Raw genomic sequence first — 15,679 nt, 5'->3', positions numbered from 1 at the left:
GGCTGGGGTGTCCAAGATGACTTCACGCACACGCCTGGAAGTTGGTGCTGGCAGTGGGCTGAGCCGCTCTGGTTTTCTTCCATGTGGCCTTTCATCCTCCCGGAGGCTGGACTGGCTTTCTTATGTGGTGGTCTCAGGGTGGATTCCAAGAAAGGGAAAGTGGAAGCTACAAGGCCTCCTCAGGCCGAGGTCTAGAAGCCACACGCCGTCACCCCCGTCCTTTCCACTGGTCAAAGCAAATCAGAGTCAGCAGGGAGGGGTTTACCCTGAATACAGGGAGGTGCATTTCACTGGTACCATTCTGTAACGATCTACCACACCAAGTGAAAGAAAAACATAGATTAGATTAAAACTCAGGCTAGCACATGGCAGTGAGAGCTGATATTAAAGAGAGGTAAAGACCATGGCCTGGGAGCAGACTGCCTGGGCTGGAATCCAGGCTCTGCCACTTCCTAGTTGTTGACCTTGAGGAAATCACACAGCCAGTCTGCTCGGTGAGGATAATAATAACACTTTTCTTAGAGGCTTGTGACGAGTTTGAAGTGAGTTAGTGGAAGTGCCCAGTACAGAGCTGGGCACACCATAAATACTCAGGTAGCTGTTAGCCATTATTATTCATGTTACTGTCTGTAAATGGTGGGTGAGTTACAAATCTGGCCTTAGGTGTTCCAGTTCCAAGGCAAAGAGGGAAAAATATGAGGGTACAAGGTTCGGAGTGTGCTTAGGCCGAGAAAATCGTTGGTTCAGAAGAAGCAGTGCTGTTTCAAATGGATAAGCACATGTTTTTACACATTTGCTTTCAAATGCAGCAGATCTGGGGCAGTCTACAAAGCGACTGGCCTGGCGGATCTTCACACCATAAAAATAAATGTATTTTTCCCCGAAAGCAAATAATTAGAGACAGTGACCTCTGTCTAGAGTTCAGCAAGACAGGCTTGACCGTCAGAAGCCCTTGACTGGGGCCCCAGCCCTCCTCTCTCCGGGGTGAGTGAACTTGGGAAAATTCATGAATCCCTCCACGACTCAGCTTCCTTGTCTACAAAATGGGCATAATAACAGTGCCTACTTCACACGGACAAAGAGATTTGGCAAGTAAAGCCCCTAGTCTGTCGCCTGCCTGGCTCACGCTCCTCCATGAATATTTGCTTTGACTATTAGTAGTATAAAGAGGATCTTAGGGGAGATTTTTGTCTCTGTCGGAAGACAAACTCTCTGTGTTTTCTTCACAAACAGTTGGTGCTATGATTATAAACCTTTCCTGTCTCTTTCTTAGAGGAGCACTTGAACTTGCAGGGATCGTCATAAAGTAATAAGCAAACGAATAAAGACAAGAAACCCTGCATTTCACCTTCTCTCGAATTCCACGCTAACCCCCAGTTTTTCCAAATTATCGAGCGTCACCGTTTGTATGGTTTGTAGTATTCTCCGTGGAACTCCGTGCAACCTCTATGGAAGCGGGCTACAAACCTTTCAGAACAGCCTTCAAGGACTTCCAGAAATCTGTCGACAGTCCCCAAACCACAGGTTCCCACCTCTCCTCGGCTGGCTGGTCTCCACATGCCCGCAGTTTCAGGATCCCCAATGCTGTGAAGTCAGGTCCATCATTTGCTCTGTCCCTGGGGAAGCTTTCTCCACCTCTGTTCGCATCTCGCTTTCTATCTGATTTATGGCTTTAGAATGTTGGCCTGGAAGATCTTAATTTAAAGCCTCTGTCAGACGTTGTTACACGAACGCGGTGCCGGTAAAAAGCTGTTTTCCTTTGGTTTTTCTCCTCTGTCACTTTTTCTGTGGCATGAACCATGAGGTAGGAAAAGAAAGTTACCAACTTGGGGTTGGGAGAGCTATTGAAAAACTCTTGCGTAATCCCCTGGAAGGTGCCAGGCTCCATTCCAGCCAGGGGCCGAACTCAAAATTCTGGGTCTTCAGGCCAGGTCTCCCCATGGCCCCTCTCTTCCAATCAGTTTATGTCTCTTTCCTAAGCTGCCTCTTAGGGACAGTTCTGGTGGTAGTTATAATTGGGCTCAGAATCTCGAGTCTAGTGCCTGTCAACTGTTTTAAACTGCTGTTCCTCTAGCTAAGGAGATTCTGTTTAGTTTCACTGTGTTTGCGTTATGAAAACAATAGTTCTTTTTTCTTTCATTTTCCAGATCAGTATTATATTTTAATAGCAAATGTACTGTTCATACCTGTCCCCTGAATCTCAGATGTTTTTATGCGCTTAAGGGGATATTCCCTCACCCTGCAATGAGAATTTTTTCAGCATTTTTCCTCAGAGTGAGACAAAAATCATTTCCCATCATCTGACTTCCCTCTAAGACAGCATGGAGCTGCTTTGCGTCTCTGTGTGCACCTACAGTCTGCTTCAACATCTGTCCGGTTCATATGTGTATCATTACCAGAGTCATTATTTCAAAGGGTTTGGCTCCTTCAGAGTTGAGCTTCTGTATTTTCATCATTTGTGCTGTTGTTCAGTGAAGAGAATGAATCTCCACATTGCTGATACCAAATTCCTGGCTCTCGGAATGGTATTTTTGTAAAACACTGTGAAAATATCATGGGATACCCAAGACGATTCCTGTCATCATCTTCAAGGGGAAAGTTGTAGAATTTTGTTCATAAAAGAAATAAAGTGATAATAAAGTAAATAAAGGGATAAATAAGTAGATCAAAAAAAACGATAGTACAGGTATACGATGTGGTCCCTTTTATTGTCAAAAAACCCCCAGTGGGCTTCCCTGGTGGTGCAGTGGTTGAGAGTCCGCCTGCCGATGCAGGAGACACGGGTTCGTGCCCCGGTCCGGGAAGATCCCACATGCCGCGGAGCGGCTGGGCCCGTGAGCCATGGCCGCTGAGCCTGCGCGTCCGGAGCCTGTGCTTCGCAACGGGAGAGGTCACAACAGTGAGAGGCCCGCGTACCACAAAAAAAAAAAACAAAAAAAACAAAACAACCCAGTAGATGTGTGCATATGTATTTATGTGTGTGTACATGAAAAAGAAAAGGTCCAGGGCAAGTAGTGTTTAACTTTGGTGGGATTAGGGTTTTTTCAAATTTTTCTTTATAACAAGAAAAGGAACCTAATGCTATTTATTTATTTATTTTAATGCTATTTATTTTTAATAACTAAAAAGAAAAAAGAAAAAAAAATCCCCACAGAATCAACAAAAAAACAAGAAAGGGAAGTCAGGCAGGTTGACTGGTCAGGGGTCGTGTGGGTCTGAGGCCCCCAGGCCTGGCACAGGACACCATGCACTGCCTCAGCCTGGGCCTGACTCTGGAGAAACCAGGTTTGGCTGTTCAGAGACGTTGACATAGTTCGTGAGGCCGCTGAGTACAGACACCTTCCTGAGGGCCTGTTTCTCTCTCGCACCGGATGGAAGCAGTGCCGTGTAATCAGCTCAGCTCCATTCAGGCCTGGAAGGGAGTGGGTTTGGGCCTTGTTTCTGCTCCCCTTGGGTGCCAAGCACCAGAGCACCTCCCTGCCCTGAGGACAGTGGCCTGGCCCTGTCCTGCTGCGTCTGGGCTTGGGAGAGTGTCCACACACACGGGCATTCCTGCATCAGCTGTCAGCTCGCAGGGCAGCCAGGCTCCTGCCCCCGCCTCTAGGGGGCCGCAGGGAGGTTCTGGGCCTCCAGCCCCTCACTAAGGGCTGGTGTGGGAGACACAGCTCCCCTTGGTGATTCACCAGCCAGCCATCAGTTCCCTAGGGCCAGGCCAGGTCCTGGCAGGGAAGGCACAGGAGTGGGAATCACCACAGGCTGTGTCTTCTCTTGCAGAGAAAGTTCACTCTTGTGACCAGGAGAGACAGAGCGCCCTGGAAGAGGCCCGGCAGAATCCCCGCGAGGGCATTGTCATCCCCGAGTGTGCCCCAGGGGGGCTCTATAAGCCAGTGCAGTGCCACCAGTCCACTGGCTACTGCTGGTGTGTGCTGGTGGACACGGGGCGTCCGCTGCCCGGGACCTCCACACGGTAAGTCCCCCAGAGCCCGTCCTGCCCCTCAGCCCTCAGGTGAAGCCTGGGGTAGGAGAGCCAGCTTCCTGTTACACTGTCACCTCACATCTCCTGGCTTTATTGTCCTGGCCTGGTGGCAGTCGAGGCACTAGGGGAGCAGCATCTCTGCTCGTGGGCAGATGAGGTCCCAGTATCCTGGATTCTGGTCACAGGTCTGGCCTTTCCTAGCTGGGCGACCTCGGGAAAGTAGGTAACCTCTCTGAACCTCAGTTCACCAGTGAGAAGGTGATTGCCCTGCCTGAGTCACTAGGTTCTATGGATCAAAAAGATCCTGTGTGCAGACATAAGGTAACAGCGCTCTACTAGACTGACTAGGATGACATGCCTGAACATGTCTCTGTGGGAACACCGACGCTGGGATTGCCTTGTAGCTGCTGGACAGTACAGGAGATATTCTGCTACCAGCTCTGGGAGATCTAGGCTTCGAGACCACACGGATCATTGCTGGGAGTAGGAGCTGAAGTCAGCTCAGTTTCCAGCCCCTCCTCACCCCCTGCATCTCTCTCTTCTCAGCTACGTGATGCCCAGTTGTGAGAGCGACGCCAGGGCCAAGAGTGCGGAGGTGGACGACCCCTTCAAGGACAGGGAGCTGCCAGGTGGGAGACGACACTACCCCTTGCTGGTGCCTTCACCTCTTCCTGTTCCTCCAGCCCCTCATCATGCAGAAGCAGCGTCCTCCTCTGCGTCTGCTTCCCCATCTGTAAGGTGGAGCGGGGACACTGGGCAGGGGCGTCGCAGGAGCCATGGGCTCTGCATCCAGTCTGGGATTTGTTCCTAATTAATCCTGTGCTCTTGAGCGCACTGTTTCTCCTCCTTGCTTTTACCTTTTTATCTTTAAAATGTAGTCACTGGGTTACAATCCTACCCTTAAAAGCTCTACAGTTCTTTCTCTAAGGGTGACTGGGAAAATGATCGGGGGCTGTGGACCCTTTTCCCCAGGGCTGCAAAGAGAAGATAGCTCACAGGGAAAGGCTGTCCTGAGGAGCAATGATTCCTGGTGGCCCAGAACTGTCACTGGGATATGACACAGACTCACAGGCAGGGACCCAGGACCTCTAAATGGCTGCTGGGTTGGGTTTCTCTTATTTATAGTGTTCTCTGCCAGTGAGTTACAATAAGAGCGCTAAATATTGATGGCTCAGAACACTGTAGTCTTAATCAGCACAGATGCAGGTCAGCGCTGGTGGGAGCTGGGCCTACTATTCCCCATCAGGACTCCGAAGGAGGACTGAAAACAGAGGCTCCTGAAAGTCTAGGGGTTCCCAAGTGAGGTTTGTAGGTCACTCTGTCATGAGAATGGAGTCGTAGAGACCAGGGTCCCTCCTTCTAGCCATCTCTTCAACAAATGTCCATTGAGATTCCCCTGTGTGCCAGGCGCTGGGTTTGTCTAATGGTCAAAACCGAAGTGAAGCTTGTCTAGTGGGGGAGACAGTATCCAAATAAATGAATCCAAACGCAGATAAAAGGTGGTGACAGGTACTCTGAAGGGAAAGAGTGAGGTGCTGGGAGAAGGACAGGAAGAATCTGTGGTTTCTCTGAGAAGGTAGCGTTTAACCGGAGGCCTAGGGGGTTTGCAGAGAGCAGAGAATGAAATAGTTGCTGCAGAGAGGAGGATCGTAGGTAGTGTTGAGGGCCCATTTGGGGCTGGTAGTCATGAATTTGCAGGAAAACCGTCTCTCCAGTTGCATGGTGGTGTTTACGCTAGCACTATTCAGCTATGGGGGTGTAGACTTGGAGAAGGCATATCGGTGAGAAGGTTCGTCCACGCCTGGGGTTTTGCTGGAATCACACAGTGCAGAATAGAGAAACAAAGGGTTTGAGAGTACTTATAAGGGAGGGTTGATAATTATAATCTAAGCTGGTTGAGGAGAGATGTGAAAAAAGGAGGAGGTTCTTGGATAGGTAAACAGGTAGATCTACTTGAGGCAACTTTGACCTTGGAGTTCTCTGCATTCCTTGTGCCCCTTCAGCACCTGGTCCTTGCTGCTAGAGTCGCTCCGTCCTCCTGTACCAGAACTAGCTTGAGTTCCCCAGTAGACTATGAACTTTACGAGGGGAAGAACCATGTGTATAATATCCCTAACATTTAGCATAGTGCCTGAGTTGATACTCAGCAAAAAATTTGAGGAATGGAAGAACATTGAGAGTATTATTATCCATTGGGTCTATTGGTCCCTTGCGGGCTGTGGGTAGAGGAACTATGGAGGTTTATGAGAATCATCTGAGCTGTGGACAATTCCCAAAGTGGATTTAGCTGGACAAGAAGGACTTGGAGAGGTTGAGGAAACAGTGGTAGTTGAGGAAGCTGTTTACTTGATCATTTACCTGGCATCTGCCTTCAAATCTCACTTTGTCTTTCAGGCTGTCCAGAAGGGAAGAAAATGGAATTTATCACCAGCCTACTGGATGCTCTCACCACTGATATGGTGCAGGCCATTAACTCAGCAGCACCCACTGGAGGTGGGAGGTGAGAATGCGAGCGGGACTCAAGCCCAGTGGGACCTCGGGGGCCCCTGACTTTTCAGATGCTGCGGGTCCCTGGGAGAGTGGGGAGGGGTGGGTAGAACAAGAGCTGGAAGTTGATCCTCTTCCTGAAACTGCGTAGCTGTGACTTTGTCTCACCTTCCACCCAAAATCTCGCCGCCCCTCTCCCCTTTCTAGTCTTTGGGAGTTGCTTTTCTCTAGCTTGTAGTTACCTGATTATAGGCAAGTCTGGGAGTGTCTGGAGACTTCCAGCACTTCAGTCTCAGAAATGGATGCATTGGAGTGAGTCCAGAATGGCAGGAAGGGGGATGGGCATACGATGGGAACAGGGATGGCAGGGAGGGAGTCCAGAGCATTTGGTGGTTTTCTTCTTTTCTGAGAAGGCAGGAGCCGCGTGCCATTTTGGCTTCCTGAGAATCCCGAGGGACTCTGGGCAGTGGGATTGGACACTGCCATAGCCAAATCCAACTTAGTTCAGGAGCTGATATGCTGACCGAGGCAGTCCTGCCCCGAGGCCGAAACGTACATGCTCCCCAGCGACCAGCATCGCCGGTGCTCACTAATTTGGGCCCATTGGGTCAGTTGATCGGAGCACGCATGCATTCATCTGTCCTCTGCTCAGAACTATTGAATGTGCGTGGCACGCCAAGCACTGGGCTAAGGATTGGGAATCCAAGGATGCGAGGCATGTCCCTCCCTTCAAAGAATGCAGCCTAATGGGGATACTAGGCTGTAGAAAGATACAAACTGTGTGGTAAATGCTAGAACCGAGGTGAAAGAACAGAGAAGCGCTTGCTAATTTAGTCTGGAGGAGTCAGAGAAGGCTTCCTGGAGGAGGTGATACTGAGTTTTGAAGGATAGGTAGGACTCAGCTAGTAAAAGAAGGAAAGCCATTCCAGGAAAAAGGAAAGAACATTGTGACCTCAGGAAAGTGCACGTCCGTAGTTCAGTATGGCTGAGCTGGGGTGGATGGAGGAGGGGGTGGAGGAGATGACAGTGGTGGTAGATGACACACAGGATGCAGGTCCCAAAGGGCCTGTGAGATGTGCTTCCCATTATGAAGCCAGAGCGGGAGGCACGGCAGGAGTAGGGAGAGTTCTGGCTCCTTAGCAACGGGAAGTACCATGTGCTTGGCAGGGATGGGCAGCCTGACTCTCAGCTTACGTGGCTCACCAAGGAGGGAGCGCTAGTCCCTCCGCATCTCCCCAGAGGCAGAGCTGTCAGAGGGCAAGGAGTGCCACCACGACAGGCCCAGGTCCCCAGGCTGGTGGAAGGGCCCCAGCATGACTGCATCAGCACAACCGCAGGGCGTGTATCTGGGGTGGGCACCAGGACTCCCAACACAGCTGTCAGTGGTTCTGTGTCCCGAGGCAGACAAGGGCAGCAATCCTGAAAACCCACTTTTATGTCACATCACAGTGAGTGCAGTGGCTGCCTTGTGGGTTGCCACTCTAGGAAACTGCTTGTTCAGGGAGCTTGCTCTCAGCAGGCCCCATGGTCCTGTGAGCTCTGAGGCTGGTTTCTGGCCCTGCTCTGTTTTGCTCACCCTGTGGAAGGGTCCAGGCCTCCCCTGGGAGGAGCACAGCAATAAGTCTGAAAAGATGGAGACAGGGTCTGACAGGTCGGCAGATGAGAACTGCCCAGAGGCAGCCCACGGTGCTCAGCCACTGGAAGTCTAAAATCGAGAGGGCTCTGTCCGAACCTCCAGGAGGAGGGAGAGGAAATTATGAAAAGGCATATTCAGTATTATATGCTTTTTTGTTATTAGTGCTTGGAATGTGAAAACATACCTGATGTTTCATGCAGAAATGGGTATGAGCTATTTATGGTTTTTAGAAGAGAGGGAAAAAAGAAACGAGAAAGGGGCATGGCCTTAACAATTCCAGGTCTGGGTGCTTTCCACCCACAAATCCCCAGGGCTGCTGGCTCTGACCCACTGCTCAGGGAGCCTGCCTGGTGCTTCTGCTTGGGTTCTAAGGAGACAGGACTTCACCCTCCACCCCATTTGCTTCTGCGGGAGCACAGCCCTTGAGCCCGGCCTGGCCTCGGATCCAGGCAGCCTTCAGTGCCAGGGAAAGGACCAAACCCAGCTAGATCCTGGGCCGGGAGGCCAAAATCACAGGTGGGCCTGCTGCCAGGGCAAGTTCGGATGGACACTTGACCCTCAGATAGCAGGCTGAAGACATTTTTACAGAAAATAAAAACTAAGAAGTTCGTAAATGCTTTTAATCCCAGTGTGTCATTAGGGAAGGGAGTTTTTGTTGCTGTGGTTTCCAAAAAACCTCTTTTAGGTATAATATAATGTTGGGAGAAATTTTTTAAAAAAAATTCTTTCCTAAACATGGTTTTCATTTCAAGCTCATGTGAGCCCGACCGTGTTTGGTTTTGATGAGAATGAAAGGTTTGAACTGCGTTTGGTAATTGTGTTACCTGGAGGCTAGACTTGTAATCAAAAGACAGACAAGATATATCAAGAAATAGTTTAGAAATCAAGGAAGTGGGAGTGGGCCTGCGGAGAGAAGGAGAAAGAATCAGTTATACAGGGAGGTGGCTGGCCAGGATTACCGGTTTTACTGAGTTTAAATCCCTCGCAGGTCTCCCTAATATATTTTGAAAAAGCAAAAAGCCCGAACTCTGACCACGAACTGGCCGTGCAGGATGGTCTTGCTGGCGCTCACCCTCCTCTCATATGCCGCTCCCTCCTGTCATTATGTCCCAGCCACTGGTCCTTCTCAGGTCCTCAAACAGGCCAAGCTCTGGCCTGCCCCAGGGCCTCCAAGCCAGGTGCTCCTTCAACCTGGAATGTGAGTCCCCCATCCTCCCGTGACTGGCCCTGCTGCTCCATTTAAATATCATCTTCTCAATGACCATCCAAACTAAAGGAGCAGCCCTGTCACCCTCTATCACAACACCGCTTTTTTTTTTTTTTTTTTTTTGGCGGTACGCGGGCCTCTCACTGCTGTGGCCTCTCCCGTTGCAGAGCACAGGCTCCGGACGCGCAGGCTCAGCGGCCATGGCTCACGGGCCCAGCCGCTCCGTGGCATGTGGGATCTTCCCGGACCGGGGCACGAACCCGCGTCCCCTGCATCGGCAGGCGGACTCCCAACCACTGCGCCACCAGGGAAGCCCACAGCACCGCTTTTTAATTCTCAGCCTAGTGCTTGTCCCTATCTGATGTTTTGCTGGTTTGTTTATTTGTATCTGTCTCCGCTACCCAATGAAAATTGAACTCAACGAGAGAAGGAGCGTTTTCTGCCTTCTTCCCTGCTGTATTCCTAGAACTCACGATAGTGCCTGGCACACAGTAGGTGCTCAGTAAATATCTGTTAAATGAATAAATAACCAGAAGGATGGGTGGATAGGTGGATGGATCCCTGTTAGATACAGAGAGGGATGTCTCAATAAGGCCTCTTTTTCTTGGCACACGTCAGAGGCTCCAGCAACGACTTCAAGACTAATTATGAGGCCAGATCTAGCCCTGAAGTTCACTGTAATGCTTCTTTGTCACCAGGGCCTTACTGCGCCCTGGCTGGGACCAAGGGACTTGGGCACCCTGTGGACAGCCCCTGGTCAGGCACCCTTCTACAGTGGGAGGGCCAAGGCACAGGGCAGCACATCTGGAGCAGGGCTGGCGAAGAGAATTATGGAATCCAGGGTCCCTGGGTTTGGGCCTTGGCTGTGAATTCAGGTAGAATTGAGGTTGCAAGCGCAAGGTCAGAGAAGCCACAGCTGATCCCTCCTGCGTCCTCTCAGGGTCTGGCAGTTGAAGCTGGACACCAGCTGGGGCCAGCGGGAAACAGTCCCATTTGGGGACAGTGGGAAGAAGGGACAGGGAGGAGTTTGGGCTGAGCAGAAAAGCGGATGTCTTCCCCCCAAACCACCACCTGTCAGGCTTGGAGATTTTAGCTTTGCACAAACTCTTATATCTCACCCCTGGCATAAGCTCTGTGCTGGGTTCTGGGGACATACAGGGATGAGGGCATGGTTCCGGGCTGGAGGAGCTCCTGGGAGAAGAGCTATGTAATCACGTGAGTGCGCTGTAAAGCCAATGTGACAACAGAGGCAGATGGAGTCCTGCAGGGACTCAGGGGAGGGAGGGCGTGTGAGAGAAGGCTTTCCACAGGAGGTGACATTTCAGCCACATCTTCACTTACAAGTGAGAAAATGCCCCGACCTAGATGGACCAGGAATAAGGGTATCCCAGCAGAGGGACCCTAGGGGTAGCAAGGTACGAACGAGGTAGGGTCTGTGGAAGGAATTGTGAGGAGTAAGGTTTAAGCTTGGGAGGCAGGCTGTGGACAGGCAGGAGATGAGACTGTAGAGCTGGGCAGAGCCCAGATCATGCTGGGTCTTGTGATTCGCGCCAGAGAGGGCCACAGGGAGGCATGTGACTAGATGGGCATTCCTATGGAAGCCAGATGGGGGGAGGGGAGCTAAATGGGGCAGGAAGGTTACAGCCCACACCAGAGGGAAAGGTGGTGAGAATGTGGACTAAAGCTGTGGCGGACGGGATGATTTACTGAAGCTTTAGTAATGAAATCAATAGGATTTGAAGACTTGCTGGATGTAGGGAGTGGAAGAGGGAGATATCTACTTCCTTTTCTGGTCTTCTAGCCTGATTTAGGGGGAAAGCAGTGCTGCCCAGATCTAAAAATAGGCAAAGTAGAATGGGGTATCCATGGAAACATCTGTGGCTAGTGCCTGGGAGGGGGTGGCCTGCAGGTATCATTAGATGAGAGCTGTTCTCAGTGAAGGGTTGCTAGATCATTGAATTATGCTTTTTTTCTTTTTTTTTTGCGGTACGCGGGCCTCTCACTGCTGTGGCCTCTCCCGTTGCGGAGCACAGGCTCCGGACGCGCAGGCCCAGTGGCCATGGCTCACGGGCCCAGCCGCTCGGCGGCATGTGGGATCTTCCCGGACCGGGGCATGAACCCGCGTCCCCTGCATCGGCAGGCGGACTCTCGACTCTCAACCACTGCGCCACCAGGGAAGCCCTGAATTATGCTCTTGGTCCTTCCCGCTCCAGAAGGCAGAGTTCCGCCCCCAGCTCCTCACCCCACCGGCTACATCAGCCTCGCCATCGGCATTTATCAGTCCCACAGGGGGAGTTCTGAGATCCTAGCTGGCAGAGCCTTCTAGAGCAGGGGAACCCTCTCCTTTCTCCACTCCACCCTAGAAAAAGTCAACGTTGAGAGGAGCTGGGCTGGGCCACGTGAGCCTCGTTGCCCCTCCCGTGGTCCTGCAAGAAGAGACTGTGGGTCTTGAGGCTTCCTCCTTCCTGCCCAGTGTGGTGACTTGTTGATGTTCTTGCAAGGAGGAGGCTGGAATGCGGCTGACTTGGCATTTCCCAACTCTACCCACCCGCACAGCTGGCAGGGCCTGGACCCGGCTCCAGATGGGGCTCAGTTGGCCTGCTTGGCTTGGCCCGTGCCTCCAGGCCATCCCACCTCACCTTGTTTAAAACTGCTTGGGACAGCGGAATTGGGCCCAAGATCTTGGCCAGCGCCAGTTTCCTTGTGGTAAAAGGGGCTGACTCTCCAGCTGTGCGTTGCAGCCAAGGCCCGGCGGGCTGAGGCTGCAGAAGCGACACTGAGAGGGCTGCAGGGGAAGGGTGGCACCTGCCGCCTCTTAATTTGGGAGAAGACTCGGTGGGGCCCGGCCAGTCCAGGGAGGGACCTGGCTCTAGTGGTTTTCCTCATCCCTGGAGACGGGAGGCAACAGGACGGCCACCAAAACAGCCCAGAGGCAGGGCTGACGCCAACATTGCACCGTGTCTCTCCGCACCATATCCGAGGAACTTGGATCCTCTACACACCCAATAAGCCCTTTTAATGGAAGTGGAATTGTACCTGTAGGGAGGCCCATAGCAAGGGCCTGGGCATCACTGTTAAGTGATCCTAAAGAACCATCACACTCTCTAGCGTAGGGTCCCCAGCCCTAGCCTGATGAGCAGCTTTGAATTCCAGCGGTTCTGTTCCCAATTCTGTGCGCGTGTGTGAGAGAGAGGCCGGGAGTCTGATGCCAGTGTAACCCTAGAACTGGGAGTGCAGGTTGCCAGTGTTTTTAAAGGATACTGCTAGAAAGCTGTAAGAGCTGGAGGGCTCAGTGGGCTGTGGCTTTGAGGTCAGGGGTAAATTGTGAGGAGTCCAGCGGTGATGGAAAGGACTCCAGCACAGACTGCTTGAGAGGTTTCTGGAGACTCAGGGAGGCTCTCTTGCCCCACCCCATCCAGCACTCCCCTGGGAAAACCTTAGCTTCTCCTTAGTTAACAGAGGCTTCTCGTGTCTTCTTTCACACGTGCCCACTGCTGGTTTGGCTAAATCAGGACTCCTGATAGATGTCAGGCTTAACTAGTTCTTGCATGAAGCACGGTAGTTTGGGGACTTGAGGCCGCTGTGAAGCCAGAAACCTCATTTTCAGCGTTTTGAGCCAGATGCCTTCAGTAGTTTTCTTTTTTCTAGTGTGTTTTGTTGGAAGCATGAAAACTACCCCCAAGCCCCTCCCAGTTACTGTCTTTTGTCTCACCCAATCTTCTTCCAGAAGGTTCAGACTTATTCTTCTGGGGTCATGGCTGGAGTCTCCTTCCCTCTAGACGAGGGTTCTTAACTTGAGTCCGTGACCTTGTATGAGGTTTAGGGAGTCCATTAAACCCCTAAAATCTGCAGAGTTCTGGGTGCATGTGCGTTTTAGGGAGAGGGACTATGGCTTTGTTTACGTTTTCTGAGGGTCCATGATCCCACCCCACTGCCCCGCACCCTCGCTAAGAAATTCTTGCCTTAAATGTACTTGGCGCTTGGCCTAGACAAAGCCTTGGCTTCCAAAGTAGGACCCTAGTGCTGCCTAGCTACACGTGTGGAGCCTGGCTCTGATGTTTGGGGAGGGGGTAGCATGGGATTCTGGAAGTCAAAGGATTTCAGAAGCAGAGTGTCTTACGCCAGCTGGGGACGGGGGCGGGGAGAGGCAGGCCCCTCAGGCCCACAGAGCAGGCTGCCGGTTGGGGAAGTGCTATAGGGAGGCAGAGGCACTGCTTGCAGGGCTCTCGGGGGACGTCTCCTGGACGTCTCCTGGGACGTGTCCTCGGCTGCGGGGTATGGGGGACGTACGGGGGGTAGCAGGCAGAAGGCATGGGCACTCTGGGCTGGGGAGCTCCTGCTGGGAGTGAGGACGGCAGGAACACGGTTCTCCAGACAAGGAGGCAGGGAAGGGAGGGAAAACGGAGCAGCCCCCAAATGACAGTCACTCTCTGGTGTAAGAGGAAACACTTAGAGGCTGTAGCGCGGGAGAAGAGCTGCTTCTTGCTGGAGCCTAGCACAAAGGAAGGTGCGGGGAGCTCTAACAACAGAGTCGCTGAGAACTGGGCAGGCAGGCGGGAGCCCAGGAACACGTGTTGGGGGCAGCGAGCCTCTCCTGGCTGGGCGTCTAGGCGGGATGACCTCATCCCTTTCCGTCTCAGCAAGTGAGGCTTTATTATTCCAGCCTCTAGGTAGACATTACGCTATGCTGAGCCTAAAGGTTAAAGGAAGAGCTGCCTTCGGCGGGGGGGGGGGGGGGGGGGGGTTGGTTCTCGTGGCCCCCTCACGGGAGGGGCCGAGGGGGAAGGCCCTCCCCTGGCCGCCTTAGAAAGCCTGGGTGGGAATAGCTGGAGCGTCTCCCCTGGGTCCCTCCCGGCTCTCCTCCCGCAGCTGGGTCCTCCCTCGCGTGTAGGAGAAGGCAAGGGCAGGCAGGGTGCCCTGCGAGTGAGCTGGCCACCCTCCCTGCTGCTCCACGAGCATCCTGATAGGGAATTTTCTGGGGCCCGCCTGGTATACCCTGCAGGCTCGAGAGTGAATGTTGCAGTGAAAGTAGAGGAAGCTTAAAACCACCAAAGAACCATGTACTGGCAGAGACAACAGTCTGAGCCATGCCTGTTTGAAAGCCCTTCCAAGCCTGGTTTCTATGACAGACCTAGCAGATTCCCCAAGGGCCAGAAGCAGACGGTCCCTCACACCTTCCCCAGGTGCTCCCTGCACCAGACCTGTCAAGATGAGGTCCTGCTGGCAGATCCACTAATTGTGCTGTCTTGGAATTGGTCCAGGGTGCCCAGGGGGACCTGCCCAAGACTGCAATCCACTTAATTAGGAGTGGGCATTCAACAGGGATGCTTGGCTTTTTTTTGGTAATGAAACATCTTTTTCCCTAAATGGTGAGGCCTCTTGGGGGTTGGGGTAGGGGAGGGAGTTTGCTGGCTCATTCATGGCGGAGGTGTCAGGGATCGTCCGCTCCCTCCCAGAAAACTCGGCAAAGCCTAGAGAAGAACCCCAAGGCACTGGGAAGTGCCTTGAATATTTTTCTTGCCAGGTACACCTTCAGAGTGTGCTGGCAGGCGCTGAATCCCTGGTGTAGGATCCCTGTGTGACAGCGAGCCCCTCTGCCCAGGCTTCTCACCCATGGTCGTCATGTAGTCTGTCCCAGTGCCCTGCAGACTAAGTATTTGAATGTATGGACCTCCCAACCTCAGCCTTAGTCCCCCAACCAAAGGAAAGTTACCCAGGGCTTTAAACAAAAGGGCCTGGACCATATTCACTCCGTGCCAAGCCCCAGCAGCAGGAACCATGGGACTCGTGTGACTCTGCTCTCCTGGCCAGAGACCCCAGTCACCCCCTCTAGAAGAGACGCATCATTGGCTTCAAAAGTTTCAGCTAACACCCTGAATCCTTTTTGGGAAAAGATGAGGCATGAGTAAATGAAATTGATGGGTAGGCCTTGTGTACATTACATGTGTAGGCATTGCTCTTGTCACGTTACGGTCACCATGCATACATGGGCTGTGTTAGATGCGGTCACCGCTGTGCATCTCGACACCGGGAAGCTTTCTTGGTTACTCTAGCCCAGTGCTTCTTAGCAGAATCCCCTGGGGGTTCTAGTTAACATGTGGCTTCCTGGGTCCACCCTGGGCCTCCTGTCTTGAAACCTCTATGTGGACAGACTCGCACTTAGTAGGTCTGGACTTGCCAGCTGTAGAACCTCTGTTTGCGTCCATCTCAATTGCCTTCTTTCCTCAATTCTTACCACACTTGATACCTGACAGGGACGGCCCATGGGAACTTCACACTGACCTGTTGCCGCTCGGTTTCACTTTTTTGGCTCTGTTTCGCCAAGACAGCAGTTTCAAGCCAGGGGCTCTGCCTCCTGCTTTGGAAGCCCTCC

The 15,679-nt window shown here is 52.4% G+C and overlaps 1 protein-coding gene across 2 annotated transcripts in view; it reads left to right on the top strand.

Annotated features, from left to right (window-relative positions):
* Window positions 1-15,679, top strand: part of SMOC1 (SPARC related modular calcium binding 1) — a 154,856-nt gene that overhangs the window by 132,831 nt on the left and 6,346 nt on the right. For both annotated transcript variants that reach the window (XM_065871009.1, XM_065871007.1), the window contains exons 8-10: window positions 3,775-3,967; window positions 4,523-4,605; window positions 6,371-6,476. In XM_065871009.1, the coding sequence (XP_065727081.1) occupies window positions 3,775-3,967; window positions 4,523-4,605; window positions 6,371-6,476 (382 nt within the window). The remainder of the gene's footprint in view (window positions 1-3,774; window positions 3,968-4,522; window positions 4,606-6,370; window positions 6,477-15,679) is intronic.

This window comes from Phocoena phocoena, chromosome 2 (genome assembly GCF_963924675.1).
Source record: "Phocoena phocoena chromosome 2, mPhoPho1.1, whole genome shotgun sequence".
Classification (NCBI taxonomy): domain Eukaryota; kingdom Metazoa; phylum Chordata; class Mammalia; order Artiodactyla; family Phocoenidae; genus Phocoena; species Phocoena phocoena.
This window is presented reverse-complemented; position numbering and strand designations above follow the sequence as displayed.